At 42.7% G+C, this 12,933-nt stretch overlaps 1 protein-coding gene across 1 annotated transcript in view; it reads right to left on the reverse strand.

Moving 5' to 3' along the window:
• LOC137321349 (disks large-associated protein 2-like) overlaps positions 1-12,933 on the reverse strand; it is a 168,754-nt gene that overhangs the window by 107,127 nt on the left and 48,694 nt on the right. The window contains 2 exon segments of the mRNA XM_067983735.1: positions 1,113-1,344; positions 5,275-5,422. Coding sequence (XP_067839836.1) covers positions 1,113-1,344; positions 5,275-5,422 — 380 coding nt within the window.

The raw sequence follows: 12,933 nt of genomic DNA on the forward strand, positions 1-12,933 counted from the left end.
CGGGCAGCAGAGCTTTTCAATAATTCATGAGTTAGATTTTGGTTCACACCCACTTCTTTGTTCTGCTTCAACTCAAGGGCAGGATATTTGTTGATATATTCTGTAATGTTTTCCATTTATGCCCATTTCTTTCCTATTAAACAATGGAATTCTCAAACAAAGTCACTGATAAATAATTGGGACTAAATGTTTCTGCCGGCTGCTGGGGGATGGAAAGGTTTTCATTCAGATTTCCCAGTTTAACAAAGACATGGATCTAATGGCAGCCTCTCTATATTTGTGTTATGGACAATGTCTTGGGACATAATTGGCTATAAAAACTGGCAAGAATGTTAGCCAAGTTCACAATAGAATGAAGAACGAGTGTGGAAAAGGCTCTTGAACACATCTACCATAAAAAGTAGCCTGGAAAATTCCCCTGAGCACAATCCCAGTTGCACCGGGATTACACCTGCCTTGGAACTTCGCCACTGACCTGTTCACCGGGAGAAAGGATGGGGTCTTCAGTGGTGTTGGGGCACAACAATGCCCTGTTCCCCCTGCTAAAGACACTGGGAATGCCGAAGGAGGCTGACTGGCAGAGATGGGGTGTGGGATTCCGCCCCTCCCCACCCCCAGAAATATAATCGATTTGCTCCCTTAGTCTGCTTACATAGGGGGCTGCTTTAAATAAAGAACAAAATTCTGCTTCTCCCCAACCTTGGGTGCAGGAGGCCCCAACCCGATCTGGACTAGCAGGTGGGACCCAGCTCTACCGATTTTGGGCAAGGTACATCTGCCGAGGGCAGGGATAACACTGGCAATCATTAAGACCCGACTGAGGGTTAAGGCACGCGAGCCGCTGATTTAGTGGTTCCTTGCCCCTTTACGTCGATGGCCTTGCAGGGGCAGGCAGAGGCTCCGACACCCAGAAGGCCATTCAGCAAATTCTGCCTTAAGGCCGGGACCTGGCGAATCTGGATCTTAGCCGAGTTTGTGGCCTTGCCAACGGAAGCCCGCTGAACTTATGATGGGAGTCTTCCGGTATGGCCGAGTGCATTCGGGCCCTACGTTTACAAAGAGACCTTCTCTAAAACAAGAGGAAGCAATCAGGTGCAACAAAAATGAAAGACCAGCTCAGTCACCTGTCGTGGATCTGATGGAGGAGGCCATAACCACAGATGACATTGAAGGGATGCAGTCATCATCCTGTGAGTAGCCAGCTTGAATGGCACGCAGATAACTGTGACTTCGTGTGCGGAAGCAGCCAGGAAGATCCAAGGCATCCACTGCCTGTGATTCAATTTCTCCGAAAACAGACTCGCAAACTGACTCAAACTGCCCATTGACCTCTGCTTCACTCACCTGAGAAACAAAATCAAGAATGAAATAAAAGCTATCAATTTAAAGATTTTTCTTTTTTTCTTACTTGGCAAATATATAAACATGGACACTAGAGCCAGTATTGCCCTAGTTAAAGGGGTGGGTCAATTAAAGCTGTGCTTCCCCTCAATATTTTAAATGGATTTTAATCGATTCTCAATATATTTTTCAGGAAATCAAGGCTCTGAAATTCTGGGGACCAAGGAGGGAGTGTTTGGAGTGTAATTTGGAATTTGGGACAGAGCTTAAATCCGGCATGGGTCTGCCCCTTTTCGACCCCATCTTAAATCCCAGTATGTTTAAGGGTAATATAATGTAATTCGGCAGGTAACATATTTTCCACATTTATACGTCCAGTGTATTTTCCTCATTTACATCCTTAGCAACAGTGGACGCCTGTGAGTCCCTGCCATCCAGTGTTGCTAGGGCTGGGGGAGGGGGCCCAGTGGAGTTCTGAAATTGCTAGAATGGTTTTACACTGCAATTGACTGAACTGCCTACTCAGGCAGAAGGCAGCAGGAACAATATTTTCACTTTTTTTTTGAAAGATTCCCGAAACCAATGGGTCTATTGATGGTGCAGCAAAATTCCTCCCGTCCCCCCAGACGGGCATCCCAATTACATTGGGAATGGAACAGGCATCCGGCCAAGTTATACTAAAAAGCCTGACCTGGGATTTTTGATAGAGTCAGGGTTCTGGAAGTTCTGTACTACCGCCGATCTGTGCCCCAAAGCCTCCTCAGGAATTTCAGAGCTCTTATTTTTAACATGCTAGTGAACATCAAACAATTTTACATTAAAAGCTTAACTTCCTAATGGTACAAAGTGTGAGTGTAGACTCAACTTCAATCACAGTGATCCCCAAACACGTGACTGATGCAGTTAACTCAATGCCATTTGAAGCCACGTGTCTGTCGGGCATCACTGATTGATGGCGAAGTAATGGGCAAAGGATGTGGGAATTTCTGTTAATATTGGAGAAAGTGAGCTGTTTCGATAATGAGATGGTGAATATATAGCGAATGTGTGCATGCAATTTGAAACTTCAAACCAATTGCAGCAGGTAGGTTTAACCTGTTGACTGCAATGGAAGCCTGGATAGAAAAGCCCTTTGTTAACTTTTTCCAGTGCTACACCAAAAGGATTTTCAGCAACACCACCTTTAGGAGTAATACATGATTAAAATGTTCCATTTGTTTCTCTATAAGTACATGCACGTTCGGTCATGTTGAAAGGACTAGCACAAGCTGTGCCTTATTTTGACATGGGTAATTATATATAAATGAGCCAAATAAATTTCATTAGATTCAAGGATGTATACATATGGTTAAAGTTTTTTTTCAACAGCTACATGAAAATTTGGACATTTCATTCTAGCTAGCGAAAGGAAAAGGGATTTCAGCAATTTAAGACTGTCCCAGTTAAATTCAATGGGAAGTGACATGACTGAGCCTGAATGCATTGTGTAATGTTCATCATTATGTCTTTACAAATGGAGTCAAAATTCAGTAACAGAAACTCAAGGTGATGGATTAAATTGTTCTTATCAGGATTCAATTTTCTCAAGGTTTAACATTCCCTATTAACCATTGTGCTGTAGTGAAGACATTTGCTTTAACAGAATTTCACCGTTTCATTTTAAATTAAAAGAAAGATTACTTGTTTGTCTCAAATTAAAACATCCACCAGGACTCCTACTAGTTATCCTTCTGCAAGAGAGCATTAGATATGGTGACTGTGATTCACTGAGATTGGATGACTTAGTTTGGTACAGCTGAAACAAACTTAAGCCACTAAACACACAAGACATTTGAAATATCACTCTCTCCATCATTAAGACTAGCTTAAATGATCCTACAATTACACTTATCACTAATATAGGGCATCTAACTTACACTACAGCCTTACTTAACACTTGTATCAGCAGTGGAAATGTCTAACATCAACGATTCCTCATATCAGGGATTTTTGATATTGATTTCCTCTCTGATCAATACTGATGGTTTCCCAGACAGACCAAAGCTTACCGCTATGATTGGTCCTCCAGGCTTCTTAGATTGAGGCTTTTCCCTACAGACAGCACACCAGGTTTCATGGAAAGATGACAGACTACTGCCTGACAGCCCACCCTTGCGTCTATTGCAAGCTTCATGAGAAAACTGAAAGTTTTCCCAAAGCTTCTCCAGGCTTCTCATGATAATTAAGAAATTCCAATGAAATCTCGACTCCAGGTTTATCGAATAGACTAATAGCTTTCCAATTTTGCTGGCTCCCCCGGATGAATGCCAAGACTGTGCATCTGACAGCTAGTCAATATTCCTGTTTATGCACCTCGACTGCCGTTTTGTTCTAGATGGATAACATGATGTTCTCATTGCAGCAATTGCAGAAAATAAGAGGAATTCTTTTCAGATTTCACCATTTGTTTCCAGTGGGGTTCCGCAGTGCTCAGTACTAGGTCCCTTGCTTTTTGTGGTATATATCAATGATTTAGACTTAAATGTAGGGGGCATGATTAAGAAGTTTGCAGATGATACAAAAATTGGCCATGTGATCAATAGTGAGGAAGAAAGTTATCAATGGACTGGTTCAGATGGGCAGGAAAGTAGCAAATGGAATTCAATCCAGAGAAGTGTGAGGTAATGCATTTGGGGAGGGCAAAAAAGGCAAGGGAATACACAATAAATGGGAGGATACTGAGAAGTGTAGAAGAACAGAGGGACCTTGGAGTGCATATCCACAGATCCCTGAAGGCAGCAGAACAGGTAGATAAGGTGGTTAAGAAGGCATATGGGATACATTTCTTTATTAGCCGAGGCATAGAATGTAAGAGCAAGGAGGTTATGCTAGAACTGTATAAAACACTAGTTAGGCTACAGCTTGAGTACTGCGTCCAGTTCTGGTCTCCACATTACAAGAAAGATCTGATTGCACTAGAGAGAGTACAGAGGAGATTTACGAGGATGTTGCCAGGACTGGAGAATTTTAACTATGAGGAAAGGTTGTTTTCTTTGGAACAGAGGAGGCTGAGGGGTGATTTAATTGAGGTGAATAAAATTATGAGCGGCCTAGATAGAGTGGATAGGAAGGACCTATTTCCCTTAGCAGAGGGGTCAATAACCAGGGGGCATAGATTTAAAGTAATTGGTAGAAGGGTTAGAGGAGAGTTGAGGAGAAATATTTTCACCCAGAGGGTGGTGGGGGTCTGGAACTCACTGCCCGAAAGGCAGAAACCCTCATCACATTTAAAAAATATACGGATATGCACTTGAAGTGCCGTAACCTACAAGGCTATGGACCAAAAGTTGGTAAGTGGGATGAGGCTAGATAGCTCTTTTTTGGCTGGCACAGACAAGATGGGCCGAATGGCCTCCTTCTGTGCCGTAAATTTCTACGATTCTATGATTTGGTCAATAGAATACAAAATTTTCACAAGGTTTTAATTTTTTTTTAAAAAAAGGAACAAAACTGACTTATTAAAATCAAAAGATAGTTTAGGTTTGGTCCAATTAAATCAGCTATTCTGGACTAATTTAACATCAGCCTGGGTCTGTGCTCATCCCTGGTTAGTGGCTGCAGGTTATTTCAGGGGTGTAGGGCTTAATGTATGCCATTACAAGTATGTCATTACACTTGCTAAATAAATGGCTTTGTACTTGCAACTATTTAGATCAAGGAGCATTTCCCTATTTTAAACTAATAAATGATAACTTTCATCTTGCTGAAAAAATCTGATTTTGAATGCACACAATTACATATCGTTGTATTGATCAAAGCTTTCCCTTCACAGCCTTAATTCTGTCCTTGTTTAAACTCTGTTGACTTTGATCAGGACAGCAAATGGCTTCTGACATTGACTCAAAGTGAGAGATTGAGATTTGGGAGATTATTTTTCTAAGGGTTAGACCTCACCTGACTGACGCAGCTAGCTTGGCTCAAGGTGCTCACAGCTCTCATGTAGCTCTGATTTCTTGAGCGGAACTTTGGGGAATTCTCGTTGGCGGTGGGATCTAGACTGTGGTTGATGGTCACTTCAATCGCAGATTGCAGGTAGCTCTGACTGCAAATATAAAAAAATACATAGAAGCCCAAAATCAGAGTGCGAATGAAAACAGCAATGTCAATATATCCTTGAAAAAAATTCAAACTGGAAAAATAAGACGACTGTCTTTGTTTTGCAGGTTGGTGTAATTTTACCAACAAGATACAGCTGTATTGTTTTACAATAGTGTAAAATAAATCTTTGGCCCTGCTCCATTTGCTTTCTTCACATTATCACAGTCTTAAATTTTATATTATTTAGTTTATTAACCATTAAAATTGATTATTTCCTTTATACTTCTACCTTAATAAATAATTACACCACTCTTGGGAGTGTCAACATCCCCTATAAAAATTAAACCATTACAAAGAATTCTGATTGCATCCATTTGTTTAGTTTTTCTCTTAGATGTTCGTCATTGATTTAATTGTGTTCTTGACAGAGCCAGACACTACAAATTTATTGATAACAAAAACTTTTCATATAAAGAAAAACCACATTGTAAGTTTGCTCAAGAAGAGATATAACAGCTAGCTGCAGCATAACTTTGTACTAATGGCTAATGCAATTGTGTGAAGTCAAGAGTTAGCATCATAAAATCATAGAATGGTTACAGCAGGGAAGGAGGCCATTCTGTCCATTGAGTCTGTGCTGGCCATATGCAAGAGCAATCCAGCTAATCCCACTGCCCCGCCCTATCCCCGTAGCCCTGCACATTTTTTCCTTTTAAGTACTTATCCAGTTCCCTTTTGAAGGCTATGATTGAATCTGCCTCCACCACTCCCTCGGGCAGTGCATTCCAGATCCTAACCACTCGCTGTGTAAAAACATTTTTCCTCATGTCACCTTTTGTTCTTTAGCCAATCACCTTAAATCTATGTCCTCTGGTTCTTGACCCTTCAGCCAATGAGAACAGTTTCTCTCGATTTACTCTGTCTAGATCCTTCATGTAAGGAATCTTACAACACCAGGTTATAGTCCAACAGTTTTATTTGAAAATCACAAGCTTTCGGAGGCTTTCTCCTTCGTCAGGTGAAGTGTGGGATTCCTTGAATGTTACTGCATTTATAGTCAGAGAACAATACCTGGTGATTACAGATAATTTTTCCAACTGCCCGTTGTCAAGGCAATCAAAGTGTTCAGACAGAGAGATGTTACATACAGGACCACCGAATATACAAACGGCCAGAACAAAAGACAGAGAGAGAGAGAGAGAAACATCCGAAAGGAAGAGAAAGACCCCAGTCCATCACCGGCATCTCCACATCATAGATCCTTCATGATTTTGAATACCTCTATCAAATCTCCACTCAACCTTCACTGTTCTAAAAAGAACAACCACAGCTTCTCCTGTCTATCCACGCAACTAAATCCCTCATCCCTGGAATCATTCTAGGAAATCTCTTCTGCACCCTCTCCAAGACCTTCACATCTTTCCTAAAGTGCGGTGCCCAGAACTGGACACAATGCTCCAGTTGTGGCCAAACCAGTGTTTTATAAAGGTTCATCATGACTTCCTTGCTTTTGTCAGAGAAAATTGCTCCTGGCTGTTTCAGAAAGTAAAGCGATCCCCATTGAGGTGATAGCTATCTTTTAATTCCCATTTATACTATCTGGCTGATATAAACTGGCTAAAATTGGAAGTAACGGCTTTAAAATGGAATTGATAGCCTTTTCCAATGCTCCAGGCGCTACCCTTTTGAAAGGGGCCTTCCATTGGGTGGCCAGAGGGCCCGCCTAAATTAGGTGGTCAGCCTCTTGATCATGCAAGTTGGGGTCCTGTGACGTAGTTAGGACCCCGGCTGTAATTTTAAGGGGCACATGGGCAGAGCGTGCACCACGCATACTCTGCCCATGTATCCTGGCATTACGCAGGCCTAAGTACCGGTCCTTAAAGGGGCTACTGCTGGCCGCTCCAAAAACGGCTCCAAAACCTTTTCAACCTTATATTTTGTGGAGCCTGAAGGAGCAGGAGGGCTCCATTATACTCCCTCTATCTCACTCCACACGGTGAGCAGAGGGCACAGAACAAGTTTGCATCTTAAACAGATATGGAATTGTGCTGGGGCTTAACAAACATTTTACTGCATCACAATACACAGCTTATAGCGGGCGCATTGCTGCTAACGCAATTTGCCCACTGCATGAAGTGGACGGTAAAACTGCATCAAGCATCCTTCCTTTCTTTAGTTGACCGCTTGTAACTTATACCTCTTTCTCTTGATCCAATCTTTCTTACCTTCTCTTTATTTCACTTTCTGTACCTGATTTGACATTGAATTCACTATTCTAAGTTACACTTCCTGGTTCAGATTCTGTGCTGTTCATTAACGATTCACCAATCTGTTTGGTTACAGAGTTGGTTACACAGTTGCTTGTCCTGTTCACACAGGGCCCAGATTCCCTGTAGAGGGCGCTGCGCTGTTTGGATGTTTGGCTGACAGCAACTTGCCGTCCAAAACCCCATAGAAAGTCAATGGGCAAGTGCAAGTCTTGATTCACAAGCATGATACCAGAACTGAGAGGATATCCTTATCAGGAAAGGCTCAACAGGCTGGGGCTCTTTTATCTAGAAAAGAGAAGGCAGAGCGGTGACCTGATAGAGGTCTTTAAGATAATGAAAGGGTTTGATAGGGTAGACATCGAGAAAAAGTTTCTACTTGAGGGGGTGTCCAAAACTAGAGGTCATAAATATAAAGTAGTCACTAATAAATCTAATAGGGAATTCAGGAGAAACTTCTTCACTCAAAGAGTGGTAAGAATGTGGAACGTGCTACCACAAGGTAGTTGAGGCAAATAGCACAGATACATTTAAGGGGAAGCTAGATAAGCATGAGGGAGAAAGCAATAGGAGGGTATCCTGATAGGGTTAGATGAAGTGAGGAGGAAGGAGGCTTGTGTGGAGCATAAGCTCCAGTATGGAACAATTGGACCGAATAGCCTGTTTCTATGCTCTAGTTTTGATGTAACTCGATGTAACCCGCCGAGGTCCCACTCTCTTTCCGCACGTTCCAATTTTAACCTGTTCTTCTGAGCAAACGGAAGGACAGCTACCGTAAACTGGCATGGACCTTTATATATGCAGATCGAGCTTCGATGACATAATTGGGGCGCAACTGCTATTTTACCAGGAGGGGAAGCCATTTTGGCTTTCCTGCCATGCCAATCTTGCGGGAGGAGGAGTCAGCGCCAAAAGAGGCCCAAAAGCGCAAGTTTCGTTTACACTTTTTTGACTTTGATTGTGGGGCCAGGAAGAGCAGGAGTACTCCTATAGGTCCACAATGAAAATGTATGCCTCCCCTGCCTCATGCTCTCCTCCCCTCACCACCATCCCCCACTCCGACTGCAAGGCACTCATGAACCCCTGCCGGGGACTGTTCCTCTGGCTCCCAATGGTACCTCCTGCTGTCCACCATTTTCTCCTGCCAGCTGGCCAGCTGCCACTCCCTGCCAGTTTTGGACAGGAACCGAACTGGGCCAATGTAAATCTCCAGGGGCTCACGCTGTTGAGGTCAGGACGTTTTGCCGCTCGCCTCAGTCTCCACCCGCACCATTGCTGGCCCAAGTCAAGTCAGGGTTTAAGCATCATCTAATGTTTCACTGTTATTATCTGTGGATGAAAGTAGCAATGTTTTTCACTGGCAATTTTTTAAAAAGTACATTGAGTTACATCGAAACTACAGCACAGGAACAGGACATTTGGCCCAACTGGTCTCCACACAAGCTTCCTCCCTCTCTACTTCATCTAACCATATCAGCATACTCTTCTGGATTTGGTTCTGGGGAATGAGGCGGGCCAAGTGGAGCAAGTGTCAGTGGGGGAGCATTTAGGGAACAGCGATCATAGTATCGTAAGGTTTAGAATAACTGTGGAAAAGGATATGGTCCACCCTAAAGTAAAAATACTCAATTGGAGGAGGGCCAATTTCAGTGAGATGAGAACAGGTCTGGCCCGGGTAAATTGGAATCAAAGATTGGCAGGCAAAATTATAATTGAACAATGGGCGGACTTTAAAGAGGAGATGGTTCGGGTGCAGTCTATACACATTCCCACGAGGGAGAAAGGTAGGGAAACTAAAGCCAGAGCTCCCTGGATGACAAAAGAGATAGTGAGTAAGATGAAGCAGAAAAAAAGGGCGTATGACAGATGTCAGGTTGAAAACACAAATGAGAACCAGGCTGAATATAGAAAGTTGAGAGAGGAAGTGAAAAAGGAAATAAGAGGAGCAAGAGAGAGTATGAGAATAGACTGGCGGCCAACATAAAAGGGAATCCAAAAGTCTTCTATAGGCATGTAAACAGTAAATGAGTAGTAAGAGGAGGGGTGGGGCTGATTAGGGACCAAAAAGGAGATCTACGAATGGAGGCAGAGGGCATGGCCGAGGTACTAAATGAGTATGTTGCATCTGTCTTTACCAAGGAAGAAGATGCTGACAGAGTCTCAATAAAGGAAGATATAGTTTAGATACTGGATGGGCTAAAAATTGATAAAGAAGAGGTACTAGAAAGGCTGGCTGTACTTAAAGTAGATAAGTCACCCGGCCCGGATGGGATGCATCCTAGGTTGCTGAGGGAAGTAAGGGTAGAAATTGCGGAGGTATTGGCCACAATCTTCCAAACATACGTGGATGCGGGGGTGGTGCCAGAGGACTGGAGAATTGCAACTGTTACACCCTTGTTCAAAAAAGAGAGTAAGGATAAACCCAGTAACTACAGGCCAGTCAGTTTAACCTTGGTGGTGGGGAAACTTTTAGAAACGATAATCCAGGACAGAATTAGCAGTCACTTGGACAATTGTGGATTGATTAGGGAAAGCCAGTACGGATTTGTTAAAGGCAAATTGTGTTTAACTAAATTGATTGAGTTTTTTGATGAGGGCAATGCAGTTGATGTGATGTGTATGGACTTTCAAAAGGCATTTGATAAAATGCCACATAATAGGCTTGTCATCAAGATTGAAGCCCATGGAATAAAAGGGGCAGTAGCAGCATGGATACAGAATTGGCTAAGTAACAGGAAGCAGAGAGTAGTGGTTAATGGTTGTTTTTCAGACTGGAGGGAGGTGTACAATGGTGTTCCCCAGGGGTCGGTGCTAGGACCACTGCTTTTCTTGATATATATTAATGACTTGGACTTGGATGCACAGGGCATTATTTCCAAATTTGCAGATGACACAAAACTTGGATGTGTACTGAACAGTGAGGAGGATAGTGATAGACTTCAAGAGTATATAGACAGGCTGGTGGCATGAGCGGACACGTAGCAGATGAAATTTAATGCAGAAAAATGCGAGGTGATACATTTCGGTAGGAAGAACAAGGAGAGGAAATATAAACAATTCTAAAAGGGGTACAGGAACAGAAAGATCTGTGGGTATATGTGCACAAATCGTTGAAGATGGCAGGCCAGGTTGAGAAAGCGGTTAAAAAAGCATACGGGATCCTGGACTTTATAAATAGAGGCATAGAGTACAAAAGCAAGGAAGTCATGATGAACCTTTATAAAACGCTGGTTTGGCCACAGCTGGAGTACTGTGTCCAGTTCTGGGCACTGCACTTTAGGAAAGATGTGAAGGCCTTCAAAAGGGTACAGAAGAGATTTACTAGAATGATTCCAGAGATGGATAGACTGGAGATGCTGGAGCTGTTGTCCTTGGAACAGAGAAGGTTGAGAGGAGACTTGATGGAGGTGTTCAAAATCATGAAGGGTCTAGACAGAGTAGATAGAGAGAAACTGTTCTCATTGGTGGAAGGGTCAAGAACCAAAGGACATAGATTTAAGGTGATTGGCAAAAGAACCAAAGGTAACATGAGGAAAAACCTTTTTACACAGTGAGTGGTTAGGATCTGGAATGCACTGCCCGAGGGGGTGGTGGAGGCAGATTCAATCATCGCCTTCAATAGGGAACTGGATAGGTTCTTGAAAGGAAAAAAATTGCTGAGCTACGGGGAAAGGGTGGGGGAGTGGGACTAGCTGGATTGCTCTTGCATAGAGCTGGCAAAGCTCGATGGGCTGAATGGCCTCCTTCCATGCTGTAACCTTTCTATGATCTTCCCTATGTGCTTATCTAGTTTCCCCTTAAATGCATCTATGCTATTTGCCTCAATTTCTCCTTGTGGTAACTCGTTCCACATTCTTACCACTTTTTGGGTGAAGAAGTTTCTCCTTAATTCCCTATTGGTTTTGTTAGCGACTATTTTATAGTGATGACCTCTAGTTTTGGACTCCCCCACAAATGGAAACATCTTCTCTGTGTCTACCCTATCAAACCCTTTCATTCTCTTAAAGATCTTAAAGAGTAAAGTAGTGTCAGAAAAAGATGAGTTCAAAGTCTACTGGCTGTAGTGGTCCATTGTGAAGTGTGTTTGGATAGTTCAAATCGGCTCCTAACTGGGATGAGCTCACAGCACAAAATTGCTCCTAATTCGAAATAATCTCACTCATGGAGGCCACAGGGTTGTTGGTATGGGAAATGGAAAAACTGTCATACTGCTGCTGAAGGGAAAGCATTTCTGAGCTGGGACAAGCCCCACTGTTGGAGCTGAGTAATGAGAGCTTTACTCTATATTTAACTGTGATATACCTTATCTGGGAATGCTTGACGGTGTTGCCCACAGTTTCCGTTTCCTGCCTCCACAGTTATTACACCAGCCAGTGGATTTTGTCAGCTACTCTTTTGCCTCACACAGCCTTTAGAAAGGCTAAAGTAACCGTGTACACTATTTCCAGCTTCTTTTTTAAAAGACGATTTTTCCACCTTTAAATGGCTGCATCCCTTTAAATTTTCGCTTTGACATGTGATTTCCTGCCCTTCCTGGGTAAGCTGCCTGCACTAGATCCAGAGCCTTTATTATAATTAGGCCAAACCCAAAGGTTACAGTGTGGTCAGCCATCCTCCAATTGGGTGGGCAAAAATGCTGCAGCAACTGCCTTCTGCCTCGTCCATGCACAGATCCAAAACACGGCTCTTGGAAGCCTGAAATGAAAATATTCCCGTTCTCATTGCTGATCTTCCCGTCTTGAAGTGTATATAATTCACCAAGAAAAATGAAGAAAATAAAAAGTGTCAGTGTCTTCTCTTAGACTTTCAGTCCTGCCGCCTTGAAAACTTTCTGTTCCGAGATCTCCATCTCACAACGTTATCTGTTCTGAGGTGATCATCTCTCATGGATTCATTCCCAAGGTCTGCTGTCCTAATATGAGATATCCAAATATCTGTACTGCAATAAAGTTGCGACTTTCATGAGAATGGATCTTCAATGTGGGACCATAAACAAAGTGCACTATGCTCAAGACTGTGCTACACGATCCTCCTCCTGGTGACATGATGTGAACATCTTGAAAGGAAAAGTATACCCTGTGACCAGATAATGTTAAATCCACACTGTTTTCCTCTATGACCTACTCACTAAAATGTATTTACTTTACACACCCAAATGAGTCATGGTACATGTAACTATCTATTAGAATGAATCAGTGTGTCTTGTGTGATCATAACTCATAGTGTAGTGTATGTGTCTGACTGCCAT

Source organism: Heptranchias perlo, chromosome 5, assembly GCF_035084215.1.
Source record: "Heptranchias perlo isolate sHepPer1 chromosome 5, sHepPer1.hap1, whole genome shotgun sequence".
In the NCBI taxonomy this organism is placed as follows: domain Eukaryota; kingdom Metazoa; phylum Chordata; class Chondrichthyes; order Hexanchiformes; family Hexanchidae; genus Heptranchias; species Heptranchias perlo.